The sequence below is a fragment of the Ciconia boyciana genome, chromosome 6, assembly GCF_034638445.1.
Source record: "Ciconia boyciana chromosome 6, ASM3463844v1, whole genome shotgun sequence".
In the NCBI taxonomy this organism is placed as follows: domain Eukaryota; kingdom Metazoa; phylum Chordata; class Aves; order Ciconiiformes; family Ciconiidae; genus Ciconia; species Ciconia boyciana.
The window spans coordinates 55,090,812-55,106,884 of NC_132939.1; the positions used below are offsets into that span (position 1 = coordinate 55,090,812).

Sequence of the window (16,073 nt, forward strand, 5' to 3'; positions counted from 1 at the left end):
GTTAGTTCTTCAATATTTTGTCATACTTATCCAAACAACTACAAATTCTACAGTTTCCAAAATACCAAAGTTGGACTAACTGTTCTGCAATTCACTGCATGCTCACTTGCATCATTTTTTGAAAACTTGTGTCATGTTTGTCCCTTATTATTACAGAGTCCCTTATTAGTACAGAGACCAGTCTAACTGATGCATCACAGTGGAAAGCTTAACATTTTTCTTCTTGAGACCGCTAAGAGCTCTTGCATGCACACTAAACACTCCTGGCAATTTGTTGTTACTTTCTCTTTGATTTTTTTTTCTAAAACTCTTCTATTTTTAGTTCAACTTGAAATAGTTGCTCAGGCTCAGCCACTGCAAAAGAAGTACACATGGAATGGCTTGAGCTTTTCTGTTTTGCCAGTATCCTCCTTGAGCACTTCTTTTACACTTTGAACATCTACTGACCCCTCAGGCTCTCTGGCAGGTTTCTGACATCTTTGAAAAATAATATATTTTTATACACTATGACTTCTGCAAAGTTTTTTTCTAAAGTTGTCATTGTCCTTTCTTATTACAATTTTAGATTTAATGTTGTGGGATTGTTCTTTTTGGCAGAGGGCATTCCCTGATTTGATCATGACTTCCATTTTCTGAAGTTTTTCATCATAATTCTAATTTACTTTGCTGTGTAAATATGCCTCTTTTTTTTCCTTTTTCTGTTAGGTTTTCTGGATTTACATCCAAAGGCATTGCTATACATTTTTACAGGTAAGCAAGCTGCAAGATCTGGTTATGTCAGAAAACTGTTTGTGACCTAGCAAGATCTGCAGTGCCTCTAGATCAATAGAAATTACAAAGATCTGTAAGAACCTGTAGAAAAGTACCCTCTGTCAATGTTTTCTATGGATCGAGTGATGTAGTCAAAGACAAATGAAAACAAATTAAGTACATCTAGTTTTCAGTTTGGGAAATATTAAATTTATTCTTCCTTACTGCCCAATTTGAATGCCACACAGAAGAGTTTTTCTTCACTGTGATTTTAATTTGGAAGCAGGTTTCTCTACAAAAAGCTGATAGCTTCTAAGCACTTTTCTTGTTTTCCTGTCATAATCTATTAAAAAAAAGTATGACCTAGATGGCACGTATTTTGTTTATGGAATAACAGGAACCACAGTTCAAAATGCACACCGAGACTGGTAACAGCTATTAGAGGGAGTCAAGAGAGAGCTTTTTAGGAGAGAGTTGAGAGACACACACGAAGCTACACACTTGATAGAGAAGAGGCAGCACTCTGTCTGTAGCCTTTGAAATAAATATCTTTGCAACAAAGAAATGCCCAACCTTCCCAAAAAGTTCTCCTCCTAACAGAGATAACCTACTATGTGCTGAACAGGGATTTACTGCTCAGGCCAAAGGCAGAGGACTTTCTGAAGACCATTACTGGCATTACTATGCTGATCTAAAGTATATGAGCAGTATATTAATAACTGTTTGTTGACACCGGTCAAAAAAAACCTGCTTGAGCCATATTTAAGTCTGAACGCTGAATTACAGAAATAAAATAGCAAAATTAGAACCTTTTTAAAGTCATGTTTATTCATTGTTGTTCTTTTACCATAATACATTTGTCTGCATATTTCAAAGCTGTACAAAGACTGGTGTTAATGCTTAATACCTATTAACAGACTAACCCATTTTAGTCAATAATTTACCCCTCCTGCAACCAGAGATCAGATATATACCATGGACATGAACAAAGAAATAAAATAATGATAGATGTCATGAAAAATAGAAGAAAAAATAGATAGGAAAGTAAACAAGAAAAAATAAATAAGCATGTGCATTATGAATGTGACTTTTAGTATTGTGTATCTTAATAGTGAAAACAGATCTTTATAATATTGTAGCTATACTAACCATGAAGCAGATGAGAAATAGAGTACCAATGTTGTATGACTGGACAGTCTGGGAACAGAAGGGGTTATGTCAAGAGACATGGTAAGTGTCACTGATGGGGTATAAATGTTACTGGTAGGGTGCTTGATCCTACAAACAATACTGGAAAGGTGCTTACTACCATGGGTAATCTCCCAGGGCCTGACAGTAATGGTACAGGCACTGGCACCAGGGGGAGATGGCTTGTATTTCCTGCTGCTTGGGGGCTTCTAGAAGCTGGTTTAAGTGCAGGCATAGGCTGGAAGTAGTCTTCTGGCTGCTCTGAGCTGTATAGCTGATTCAGAAAGGTTGGCTCCAGGGCACTGAACTGCAGGGATCTGATCTACCTCTTCTTTTCTTAGACCCAATTCTTAGACTCCAATCTAACATTTGCCCTGGAATGAGTCTGGACTGTAAACTCTCACAGAAAGAGTGGGCAGGCCAGTATATATCTGCAGGGGAAAAAACACACCATCTTTGTCACCCCTTTGCAGCAGCCTAGCTGGGACAACAGCTGAAAGGCAAGGATGTAGTAGACTCACCGGACAACAATGGTACTATGCAAGGTAGTAAGCATTACTCATGTTAAGATCTGTGCTAGATATGAACTTCATGTTGGTAGGAAAATGGGCACAAGTAGTAAAGTGCCATAACTTGTACCCATTTGTCAACCAATGCAAAAAAAAGGTGAGAAGGAAGCCATGAGGGAAGAAGCAGGCTTACACAACCCTCTCCACCCACATGCTCCTAATCTTCCCTGCTAGAAGATGTATCTATGCTGTCAGTATCACACAGGCCTATTTTGTCCCAGATCTAATGACAGTTCTGCCTGAATGCAACCTTCTTTAAAAAAAAAAAATTAAAAAAAAAAAAAACAAGGCCCAAACAAACATGCAACTATGACAAGTTAAATTGATGAAGAGTTTCATCTACAAAAAACAGTGAATAACATCAGTTAAAAGGTGGAGAGCCCTCTGTAGCCATGCCATACTCATCAGGTCAAACACTTGATTTAACAGTGGTGATCACCAGATACCTAATATATACATCAACTTAATCTTTTTTCAGAGGGTTCACAATTTTTCCCATGAAGAGTATATTGCTCTCCATAGTTATGACCATTAAGAAGGGCCTGTTGAATATAATGGTAACCGGAACGGACATAGGCACTATTTCCATGCCTGTGGCAGCTGCTGCTTCTGTGCCAGTCTCATCCACCTTTACCACAGCCTTATGAATAGCCTGTGAAGAAACAGACATGTTACAAGTCAAGGGGGTACAAAACTAGTCACCTAAATAAGAACTTGAGCTAAAAGTACCTGAAGAAGTTAATTGGTAAGAAACAAACATCAGATGAACAGGGTCCACTGCACAAAGACAGGAAAGTTGGAAAAAAAAAAAAAATCAGCAAGCTACATGCAGAATAGCTTTCCTAGCCCCAGAGAGGAAAAGTTTATCCCCAGTGGAGGGGCATGTCCCTGCTACTGGAAACATTTGCTTTGTTTCTTTTCTTATTGCCTGCTCCCACTCATGCAAATCTGTGGAGTTAGACTAAAGGTTAAGAGAGCAAGATCATATATAACTGTCTATTAAAAGTTCATATAGTTGAAGAATTAACATGCAGATTAGCACAATGAATAGCATCGTGAAATTATGTTTCCTGTGTTCCTTAATGTCTTGGAAAAAATGGGAGCAAAGGACAAGGGCTAGAAATGGAGGGCTAGAGCAGAGAAACATTTAAGTTTTACTTTGCAAAATCAAGACATTGATAGACACTAATTCACTAACTTCCATCTGAGGTCATGAGGGCAGTTGTTTTGTTCATATTAGACAATGAAATTTGCACTGTTTGTCAGCTTTAAACTCTAGGTTTACTGAAGTATGACTTATCTGTAGCTTTTGCCTGGTCCTGGCACTAATGAGAGTCATTGCTCATAGGCTTGAAGCCAAATGTTTTTAATAACTGCTTTTTCCTTTCCCCCAAACAGTTTAAAAGCAAGCAGGGTTTTTCCTCTCCCCTCCATAAAACACAGGCAGTGATACATCCTACAGCTCCCTGCTTGCCCACAGGCAGGCTAAAGAAGGTAGACACAAACAGAAGCAGCAATGTAATGACTGTAACGTGCTGCAGGAGGGTACCAAGGTGTGGATAGACGATGATTTGGTCACGTCTGGTTTATAAGGTTGCCCCACGCAGATCAAAAAGGCCTCCTAGATTAAAGAATTACGGACTTGTAATCTCCTCCAACTCAATTGCACTGACAGCACAAAGTAACATGGGTGAAATATTCTGTATGCCAACAGCTGCCTTTTCATGTGAAGCAAAGCCTCTTTACATGAGTTTTGCATCATGAATAGTTGTAAAGAAAGTGATGTAAGTGTCAATAACCATGGACCGATAAAACAAAAAGCAGTATGACTTACCTGGGAAATTCTGTGCTGAGGCTGCCCAGTGATCCCAGACAGGTCAGCCTTATCAGTGAATACATCCATGACACCCATTTTATATAATATATTTTTTAGGTTATACGTCCCATAAAGAGTGAATTTTGGAAGATACAAATTTGCTGAGCTGCCAGAAAAGAAGTGCAAGAATATGGTGAAACTTTTGATCAGGTATCACAGTGTAACACAGACTCCCAAGAGACAAACTCATTTTGCTTTCTCCCCAAAGACATTTTGCTTGCAGGCTCTCTCTAGCCTACATGGGAGATGTATAGTGACATTAGTTTGGGGAGAAGAAAAGAAGGTTTATAAAAATGTTGGAAGGCTGGTTCAGAGGATAGGGTTGTAGGTTGCTGGCTCACGGTCTGCAAAAGCCAACACATGAACAGTGAGATTGACCCAGTGATCATTCAGCACAACAGTACAGCTGTACCTCCCTAAGGATCTTCATCTGACCTTTTCAGAAGTTAGTGATATTTTGTGCATTCTGCTGGAAGCACCGTCATCATGCCCCATTACTGAGGATGCAGAGGATTCACCTTGTGAAAAAGTGATTATTTTAGGTGTCTCAGACTGGGCACAAAAAATCCAACACACCCAAGTTCACTGCTTACTTTTTGAAAAACAAAACAAAACAAAAAAACCCACAAATGTTGGGCTTGTGTCTTTATCATATAAATCAGGACAGAGAAAACAAAAAGATATACCAAAGGAGCAGGACAATATGTAGTGGTGACTGTATGGATGACAAAGTAAAAACCAAAACCACATTGACAGAACATAGTTAGTCAATAGATAATTATTTTTCTATGTCAAGTCCAATGTCTGATTTATTAATTTTTTTTTGAAAGTGACTAGTTTGCTGCTTTCCATGAATTAATGAAAGCTCCATATTTCTGACTAATTTCTTCCTTGCTCTTTCAGTAGGGATCTAACAATTCCTTTTCTAAGGTTAAAACCAACATTTACAGCTAGAAGCAACATAATGAGACAGAGGTTAGTGATAATGCTGACAGTAGGTACTGTTTTCTGGTGAGAAACCAGGACAACTGTCCAGGGTTCCAGGTCAGGGAGATGTGGAGCACTTAATGAAGCTGTCCAAAGAGCAAGTCATCCAGTGGACAAGTGGGAAGGAAAGGGCCCATACCTCCAGTGTCGCACAGCATCTAATGCCAAGTCTGGCTGGTAGCCAAAAATGAGAGTGCTAGTGGACTGATAACAGGTTGCTGATCTCTTACTTCTGCCTAATTTCTGACTGTGCTGATTGCTGTCTCAAATGAGGATGCAGCTATCATTGAATCATCTGCCTTGCTATTACATAAAGACACTCATTCACAAGCCCCCACTTGCTTTCAACATGCAGGAAAGGGAAAGCCATAGGCACACAGCAACAATGCGACCAGGCAGGAAGCACTGGGATACACTTTCCAGAAGAGAAAGTAATGTTTTCTCCACAGTCAGCCATTAAATAGATCTCAGCTGCGGGTACTGGCAACACTTTGGCACTAGCCCCTGTTCAGCAGCCAACAGTAACGAAAAGTGTTCCTCACAATGCTTCTGCAACTTGTGTCAACATCAGTCTGCAGACAGAGAAACAGGGACAAACATAGCTTGCCCACAGTCCTTACATCATTCCATATCCTACATCAAACCCATTTATTAAGACCTCCCAGAGACTCCAAATAATAGCAAAGGCAATCAGTCGCTTTGAAAACTAAAGGGAAAAGGAGGAGTATGTGTCATTAGTTTGCAGGAGAGAACTGTCATGATGAAAAATGGGGAGCTGCATGAAACAAGCTCGTCTTTGACAGTGATGCCTTTTTATAATATAAGATTTACATCCCCCATTAGTGGCTTTTAGGTAGATTATTCCAGTTTGGGGAGGGGGGAGAGAATGGAGAGAGGAAATATAAATCCCCCCAATTGTATTTAGTGTCTTTCTTGCTGATTTTAAAGGCAATTGTGTTTCTTTGACAAAAATGATTCATAAGTATCTTGATTCACCATCTTATTTGTCCTATAGTGATTTTAGTGACAAACCACATAGCTACTCCCAGAAATTTCAAACTGTGAAGGTACACAGAGAATTACATAGTTTTTTCCATCTTTTTTTAAATGAAAAAAGGTTTTAGATTCTTTCGATAAGATTTAACAGTGAATCAGAGTTACGAGCATGACACTGGGTTTGGTTTTATGTATTAGGATGTCATTTTTGTCTTGAGAAATTATAATCTAAAATATGATTTTCAAATGTGTATCTGTGAAGGTCTCTAACATGACACATCAGATTTCATGAATGAACACAAGGGCTTGATTCTGTAAACATGTTGTGCCTATGCTTGTACACATATTTTGTCCCATCAAAGGCTACTACTACACATGACACTAAACAGAAGAAGTCTAAAGTTGTTTTGGAAAGCATGTAACCTTTCTGCCTTCTAGTCTCAAAGTTACCTTGAAGCAAGTGTAGCTTATTCCAATTTTACCTTCCTAAGTCTTCAGAGATCCTGAATATAGTGGCTCTGCAATGTGCCAGCTGCTCTATACCCTTATCATTGAGCTTTGTCCTCACAGTTCCAAATGAGGTTGTTATTTCAGCGTTAAATGTGCAATTATTGGTAACAGTAATAGGCAGAAAGGAAGCAAGAGATGAGAAAAAAGGCTGAAGGAAAGTGGTAGAAATTTACTTGTAAATAGGAGAAGGCAGAATACCTCCCCCAAAAAAGTGAGAAGAGGTCTTAAGACAGAAAACTGGGAGCTATGAAGAGCTGAAGGTGGGAAACAAAATGTGGAAACGGCAAAAGTTCTAAAGCTGTGAAGGTTTTCACTTTGTGCAGTACTGAATGTGAAAACACAGGGACACCAGAGAGCCAGATTTCAAGTTTGGTCAGCAGGAATTCTTCTGTAGATTAAAACAGAACTAAAAATAGTACCCCGATTCTGTGTCATAGCCCAGCAAATTGAAACTGATGTGTCTCCTTGCCTACCATCTGAACCAAGAACTGCAGAATTTTACCTTTTTGAGACTAATGTCCTCCACCTTGACATACGTTCACAAGACAATCTTTTCTCCAGCTTCCTCATTCTTCCTTGATCAGGCAGAATAAAAAATGCCGAAGCACCTCCTTTGTAATCCATTTGCACCACAGTGGAAGACAGCTGTTCATCATAGCCATGCTTGAACAGGCCCATTCCAAACATCATCGGAACTTCAACAGCCTTGTTCCCATCCACAAAGAATTTGTTCTTTTTAGTGTATTTTGGATCGAAAGGTTTTTCCCATTCAGCTTGAAATATAAGAGACAGAGTTACAGGATATTTTGAGGACATGAAACCATAGGTCATACCACCATAGGACACATTCATAGATGACAGAAACCGGTACAGCTGGATCAGCTTCAAAGACAAACTAGTTTGCAATGAGCACTTGACCTTACTGAATACTCGGAACAATTCAGTAGCAGCACACAATAGGTAGTCTGTGATGTAAAAACTTCCCTCAGATCTTACAGCAGGTTGCAATATCCTTCATTTAAATGAGATACCAACTGTTCTAGTGTGCACTTTTCCTCCATGACAACAGTTTTAAGGAGCCTATAAAGCCCTCATATGATGCAGCCTTTAAATGAGAGGTGAGAAGAAGAAAGATTCTCTCCTTTCCTTATTCCCACACCAAAATAGACTTGTGAAGGATGACATGAGGGATGATTTCTCCAATGAAATAAAAGGATTCAGGTTACTTGCAGAGAGAAGGATTTTTTATGTCACTTTAGTTGATGGCCAATAAAGTCATGAAGAACTTAATTCTACCAGACAGCTGGGTTAAAAAACAAAAACAAAACAACAATGACAAAAACCTTTTGTACTGTCATGCTACAATATTAAATTTCCAAAGGCTCCTTGCTTAGTCATAGTGAAACAAACTGTCTACATTGAAACTCTGAAAGATTCTTATCCTCAGTGGAGAGGAGTTTCTAAGCCAAATTCCAGCTATGCACCTCAACCATTTCAGAGGCTGAGCAGCTTAAAAAAAGGGGGAAAAGTTGGGGGAGGTTTGTTTTGTTTTGGGTTTTTTGTTTTTTTTTTTTAAAGAAAGATGTGTTGCTCTGTAGTAAATACTGCTTTCTAGAACAAAGCTAATTTTTTATCAAATTTAGTGGGCAAAAGTAGAGCCATAATGCTAAGTAAAATAAGTGCCATCAAGAAAACCATGAAACAAGATGCAACCCTTTTTGACTTCTGATTTCTATTTGAACAATGATTACTAGGCAGCCTGGTACAAGTGAAATAATTATTGTCTGTTGTTTCCACTATCTGTGAAAAAGACATAAACAGCACTTATTTAGTATTTGGAAAGAGTGAAATGAGACTTAGTGCATGTCTTGGACTCTGAAAATATAAATTGACAACTGCCAATACTCTGAAGATGGGAAAAGTTGCTACTTTTATGTTTCTTCATTAACAGTGACTTCTTCTATCATCAGATATATAAAAGGCAGGACTTCTGCCTTGATATGCTTAAGGGAAAAAAAAAAAAAAAGCAGAATGAATCACAGAAACATGAATGACAAGTCCTGAAACACTCAAACAGCTTTTATCTAGTGCTCAACTCAGGGAAAACACCCACTGATTTCAGAAAGAGCTTTGGTTGATTAAAAACCAAGTAGGATGTTAGGATTTAGCACACAGACTAGACAAAGATTATACTCACTAATCCTTTCCTCCTGTTTCAGAGGAACTCTTATTCCTATGCTCTGCTCTCTCTCAGGAGGCTACCTTCTAGGGATGGCACCTTTCTCAAATGCTTTACAGTGTTCAAGTGGAAAAATGAACCTCAAAGTATGATACTTTGTGGTGACCAGCTCAGCTAGGGCATGATAAGGGACTGGTGTACTGTAGTGGAATAGCATGCCCACTGGCTGAGAGCCAGGAAAATATTGCCAGACTTCTGGCCTTAGGGAAGGACTTCTACACTCCACTACATGACAAAAAAGGGGGAGGAGAGTCACTAGTACTGTGCAAGGAAGGTTGTAATGCACAGAGATTGGACAAGAGCCTAGAAGTATAGACTGCTTATAGAGGTACCTGAGCTTTAGAGATCCTGTCCAGATTGATCCCAGCCTCTAGATCAATTAGCATTAACCTACTCTCAATTTCAAGATAAAAATCCTCATTATTGCTAATACTACTATTTAATCTATTTTCTTTAAAATTGAAGAGCAATAACTGAATCTCCACCATCTTTGGACGAGCTGGGAAATCATTTCAGTAATAAGAACAAACATCTAATTTTAAACAAAACTAAGTTTTAGAACATGTAAAAGTTATCTGTAATAAAAAGTTATCTTTAATAAAAGGTTTCTCAGGCTTTTGTCCCCATTGTGCTACTAAATTCATTGCTCCTTCTTCAAACACCTTTCAGTAAAAAAAAAATCAACACCTTTTTTGCCTGTTTTGAAAGACGTGCCTGATGCTAAATAAAAGCTTATCTTGAAAATATTATTTGAGACAAACGAGTATGTGTTCAAGAGAATTAAGAAACATCAATCATCTGTATTCCAAACAGCTCCATTTAGCTGTGGCCAGATCTTCAGAGATTAACACAAGGAGCAGAGACACAGATGAAAAGCAAAGCAAAACAAAAATACGGTTTTGAATTACTTTTGGGGGAAGCCTCATATTGGGGAGGAGAGTGGAAGCATCCAGGTTAGCAGTTTTAAAAGAATAGTGTTTCTAATATGTCATCTCTGTTTCAATTAAAAAGCTTAATGATATTTTTATCAGATAAATTACAGAATATTATCTGAGTACAATTGCTTTGTGTTCAGAGTATGATAAAATGGGTAAGAAAGAGAAGATTTGAAAGAAGACACAATGTCTGTTATTAGACCACTGACTGAGCCTTACAGCCTTGCTCCTCTTCTTCTCATTAGATCAGCAGTCTGAAAAGCTCTGGGAAGATCTGTAGACTGTATCTAAGCAGACTGCACAAGTTAATTAAGAAAAACAAGCTTATTGTCATTAGGCTTGTATTTGATACTGGTGGGTTCATCTCTTCACTGGAAAATATTAGAATCTGCAAATTAGAAAAAAAGGTTGAAAACCTATGCCTCTAGACACATCAGGACTACAGCCATACTATCAGTAAAGGAGTAGTTAGTTAAATAAAAAAAGGAGAACATGAGTGTGAAACTAAAGCTGCTGTTACATGTTTAGCTTTGGATACATGCACATACTCAGTAACAGCAAAATTCTTGAGTAAACATATTTTCTTTTTGGTAAGATGCTAAGTCTTACTTTAACAGTGTTCTTTGAATTTAACTCTGAACTTGCTAAACAAAAAACCAGCTAAAGTGGATTTCAAATTAATTCCTAGCCAACAAATCATTTAAGAAAGTGCTTAAATTCCACTAGATTGTATAGGACTAGATGCTTTACTGAATAGAGATGCCTTCCTCAAAGTATATTTCACTTAATCTTCAGGAGGAAAGAAATGTATATGTTAAAAGATATAGGAAAATTTGCCATAAATTTTGCCAGGAATTATCGTCAGTGTCAAGCAGAACATAATTTCCAATAGCTATATTTATAATTAAGCGTAAATGGGACCAAAAGGAAAACAAGATATGAGTCCATCTGCAAAACTATATTGCAAAAAAAGGTGATGAAGACCAAGACTGACCTGAGGAAATAATGTAGGAAGTAGGAGAATATAATATGTGTATCTTACCGTTAAAATAAATATAGCTAATAAGGAGAATTTCAGTAAGTGGATCAAGGTTATTTATGAGGTCCTTGATTTTCCCATTGGTTCTTCCTGCTACATATTCGTTGATCTTTATCTGGGCTTGATCAGCCCTCTTGAAGTTCATAGGATAAGCTTCTCCTTCATAGAAGTTTCTGAGATCACTTAAAAATTTATCTTGTGGCTTCAGTCGGTCAAGCACGAACAGGACATTTCCCATATTCAGCTGTAACCCCTCATTCTTTCTGTTTACCATTTGCATGAGTTGACGAAAACCTTCATGTATTTCATTTTCAGAAATCTCACGTGGGTTAAAGCTAAGGACCCTAAGAATCTGTGTCAGAGTGTCTGATCTGGCACCCAGAGTCAGCATTGCCAGGGCAGTAGAGATGCTCAAAGGAGAGAAGAAAACATTCCCACTGTTTTCACGAGAAGAAATCTCTTTGTAGAAACAACATGCAAACTGACAAACACTGTTCCCTATAGTCTGCTGTGGCATGTTTCGGTTTTCTTGGCCTCTTTGATTTTGGTTTCTTACACCTTGGTGATTAAGCTCATAGCAATAACTGTTGGAATGAATCCCAACAATTAAAAGACACAGGAAAAACAACATCTTCATGTTTCTATAACTCTGTAAAAGAAGAAAAGAAAAATGACATTTGGCTTACAAATCTTTTTACCTTGTGCTTAGCAATAAGTCAATCCCTTCACTGTACAGAGCTGGCTTGGTACCAGTGATTCCAAGCCATTTGAATTCAGGGATACCAGCTTTCTATTTCAAGGAAGCAGACTCTGGAAAATTACTCAACCTACTGAAGAAGTTATGAAAGAATAAAAATTGAAGTCAAAGAGGGATGAAGTAATACCAAAGACGCCCTCATTAAGGTTAGGTTACAATTCCTTTGAAACTGTTTTGTTTCCAGTGTTCTGTTTTTAATGTGGCTTTAAGTGATAAAAAGCTGTAAGTCAAAAGTACGGGTCTATAGAGCAGAAAGTAAAGGAGCCAGTCAAGGCTGCTCAGTTACATTTTGCAAGATGAAAAATCAAAGCAGAAGAAAGGCACATTATTCCTCCATTGTGAGAACTAAAATATTATACGTTTTTGAATGGGCTGGCATATGGAAACATATAGGCAGGCACCAGAGAGAAAGTAAATGCACTTGTTAATGAGGAAGTGATGAACATTTACAGTGATTCCATAAAGCTTGAACAATTGAGCACCATTTAAAAAAAAAACCTTCCACATAACTAACAAAATAGAGAAATATGCTTCGAGCAATTAGGAAGTTATCAAGACCCTGGAAATACAGTGTTGCTTATTAAGAAAGGGAAAATGAGTATGTACACAGAACAGCAAATGAAAACAATGCCTGCTGCATGCAAAGGCATGTCCAGCCCAGTGACTGAACCAAATTACCTAAAAATAAAAGGAAAATTAGAGGAAACTCTAGAACAATCATGGTGTTTATCATCAGAAAGATAGCAAAGGGTGATTTTGGCAGAGAAGGCTGCAATGGTAAAATGTGAAGATGAATGAGTGAATTCTGGAGGAACAAAGATACTAAGAGATACTGATAGAACAGGAAAGTTTTTTACCAAGCAGCATGGGAACCTCTCGTTCCACATCTGTGGCAATACTTTTAACTCTAGAAATTAATACTGTACTACACTTGGTTCAACAACTTTTGTCAACAGACAGAAGGAAGTAAAGATGTTGGATATCTAGAAATCCAGAACATCCTCCTGTGGTATATGATCACTTTACCTACAGAATCTTTTATAAAATAAAATACTCTTTAGAGAAAAATGTAAGGATTTTCAAAGGGGAAAAATATCGTAAGTTTCTGACTTGCATTGAGAAACGGTATTCACGCTCTCATGCCTTGTAAAATCATTGAATCCTTATCAGCTCCCATGACCCTGCATTTGTGTTCTCCACTTTGCAGCATCTTGGTTCTCCAAAATTCAGGGAACTCAGAATACTGATCTCTGCTTTAATAATATCTGCTATAAATATTCCTTAATTCACACCCTTTGAATATCAGGGTTATAACAATAGGAAGGGCCTGAGCCCCATGACAAACCACTTTCAGACAGTTCACTTTCATATCTAGAACACATTTAAATTTGATCTCTTTGATTTGTTTGTGACTTGCTCCACCATCACTCTTAGTCTAATTCTTTTAGCCTTTGCCTCTATCCACAGTTTCTTTTTTTCCAAACTTTCTCTAGAGTTTAGAGAGCTTTAGAGAGCAATCCTTAAGTCCTCACTTCCATTTCATTTCATGCCCTACATTTGTTATTGTCATCCATTTACTTCATTTAACTCTCTAAAACATTTTAGAGATGCAGTTTTCCTAAAGAGAGTTATGGTATACAAACATGCCAATCTCTCAGAGGACTTATCTTTTTTATTTAAAAAACAAAACCATAATAAAACAATACAAAAAGCTTTGAATTGCAACTTGAATATGAACATGGTAATTTCTCAATTGATTATTCAGAAAGTGTTGTCCTGCATATAACATTTGACAATTTTCCACAGAAAAAAAATGCATTACTTACAGTACAGTCAAAAGGGTCCTGTTGTATTCACCAGGTCTGCACAGGTCCTTGCTCAGTTGTTTGTGCTGCTGAACACAAAGCAGGGTATCCTCTAGTAAAGGTTAAGATCATCTAAGGGCTGTGACTCACACATTATAATTTTAGAGATTAGGTAGTGCAAACAATGTTGAAACTAGTTTTACTGGACACCTAACTTTGCTGAATATATGTCTCACACGTGACTTTTTATTATTCATGACTATCTGATCGCCCTGGTTAGAGTCAAACTAATTTTCCTCAAACTGAACCTACTTTTTCTTAATATCAAACATTCATACACATTTCAGTTGCCCAAATCTACTGTTTTATGAACAAGAGCGTCATCAGAGGTAGTAACTACAGAGAAATATCTTGAACATAATTTCCAGTACCTATAGCATTGCTGCCACTAAGGCAGGAGGACAAGGCTTGATGCACTGGGACTATCTGAATTTTTGTGAGCTAGCCTGCTTGTCTCCTGCATATCCATGCCTGGGCTTGATTGTCTCCAGGTGAAGCCAGTGATGATTCTAATAGGTGCAGGGCTTAAAACACTGTTTTGTTACATTAGAAAATGCTGCTGTAAATGTGCCTGACTATCCACTCCCACATGGGGAATCCGCTGGCAGCAAGAGCTGTGATAGTGATTCCTGGGCCACTTGCATGGCCCTGCGCCCAGGGAAGAAGGAATGCAGCTGGGATGCCATTGCACGCAGGTGATCCCAGTTACAAGCATGGCCTGGGGACAGGGGGCGGAAGCCTAGGAACATGGGTGTTAAATAGAGCAAGTCTTTAGATCAGCTTACTATCTTGTGATCTGGGATGTGGGGAGCAGGCCCCTCTGATCATGTGCCAAGTTCAGCTGGGTCAGATCAGACAGCCTGGTATCCTGCGCTCAGCTCTACTCACTACAATAAACTCCTGGAACTGCTGGGGAAAGCTGGTGCGTGCAGAACGACAGAAGCATTGAAGAAGGGAACTCTGTGAGACCATGTAGTCCAACCGCGTGCTCAAAGCAGGGTCAGCTACAGCAAGTTGCTCAGGACGGTGCCCAGCTGGGTTTTGACTTCCTCCACAATCTCTCCGGGCAACCTGTTTCAGTGTTTGACAACACTGACACTAAAACAGGTTTTCTCTACATTTAAATGGAATTTCTTGCACTTTAATTTGTGCTCATTGCCCCTTGCCCTGTCACTGGATGCTGCTGAGAAAAGGCTATCTCTTTCTTTACTCCTCCCATCAAAAATCAGGTATTTATACTTATTGGTAAGATCCCCACAGGCCTTTTCTTCTCTGGGCTAAACAGTTCCAGCTCTCTCAGCCTCTCCTCATATGTTAGATGCTGCAATCCCTCAATCACTTTTGTGGCACTTTACTGGAGTCACTCCAGTATGCCCATGTCCTTCTTGCATTGTGGAGACCAGCACTGGATGCAGTGCCCCAGATGCATACAGCAGGGATGAGTAGAGAGGAAGGATCACTTGCCTTGACCTGCTGGCAACGCTCTTCTTAATGCAGCTCAAGATGTTGTTGGCTGTGTTTCCTGCAAGAGCTTACTGCTGGCTCATGGTCAACTTGGTGTCCACAAGGAGCCCCGTACCCCCAAGCACAGCATCTCATGTCCCCATTTCTAAAACTAGGATAAATTTTCTCTCATTTTCCCTTCAAAATGCAAGCATTTTTGGGGAGGGACCAACCCTTACTATACACAAAATAGATGGAGTGCTGATCTCAATGCTAGTTCTAAGGACAATTGAAACACTAACCACAACAATAACTCAGCAACATTTTCTGGGAGGCAAAGATGCAACCAGTGAAAGTTGTTGATGATTACGACCTATCAAGCAACTCAACAGATTGCAAAAAAATCCCTCTTAAACAAGTTGCTTATGAACTAAAACTTGAGAAATAGAAGGCTTTGAGGCAGTATACTGAACTCACATGTAATGTGTTCTTCACGCATAGCACTCATCTGAAAGAGTACTATTTTCACTGCTTCTTGTATAAATAAGAGCCAAGAATCTCACTTAGAGCCAACTTTTAATAATGGGCTGCAGTTTTCATGGTATATAAAAACTGATTTCTGATGAAGGAAGGAAGGAAGCCCAATTAAATACAGACGCCATGCTAATGACAAGGTGACGGATGAATGACTAAGCTAGATTTGAACACACCTAGACCACACCCCAGAACACTTGCAGGAGAAAGCCTGCTACTGAACATGGAAAAGCCTGCCCTGTGATTGGAAAGAAAAGAGAGAAAATTGATACAGGATCAATTTATATGAATAATGTGACTCTCTGGACACTTATAATACACAGTATTAAAGAAAGTCCAAATTTGTCTTTCATGTCTTTCCAGTGTCAAGTCATGAGAGGAACGA

General features: G+C 38.6%; 1 protein-coding gene across 1 annotated transcript; it reads right to left on the reverse strand.

Annotated features, from left to right (window-relative positions):
• Positions 1-2,970: 2,970 nt before the first annotated feature.
• Positions 2,971-13,783, reverse strand: LOC140653448 (alpha-1-antiproteinase F-like). Its single transcript, XM_072865527.1, is given in 5 exon segments — positions 2,971-3,159; positions 4,342-4,489; positions 7,379-7,649; positions 11,093-11,738; positions 13,673-13,783. Coding segments are annotated over 5 exon segments (1,365 nt in total).
• Positions 13,784-16,073: the final 2,290 nt, after the last annotated feature.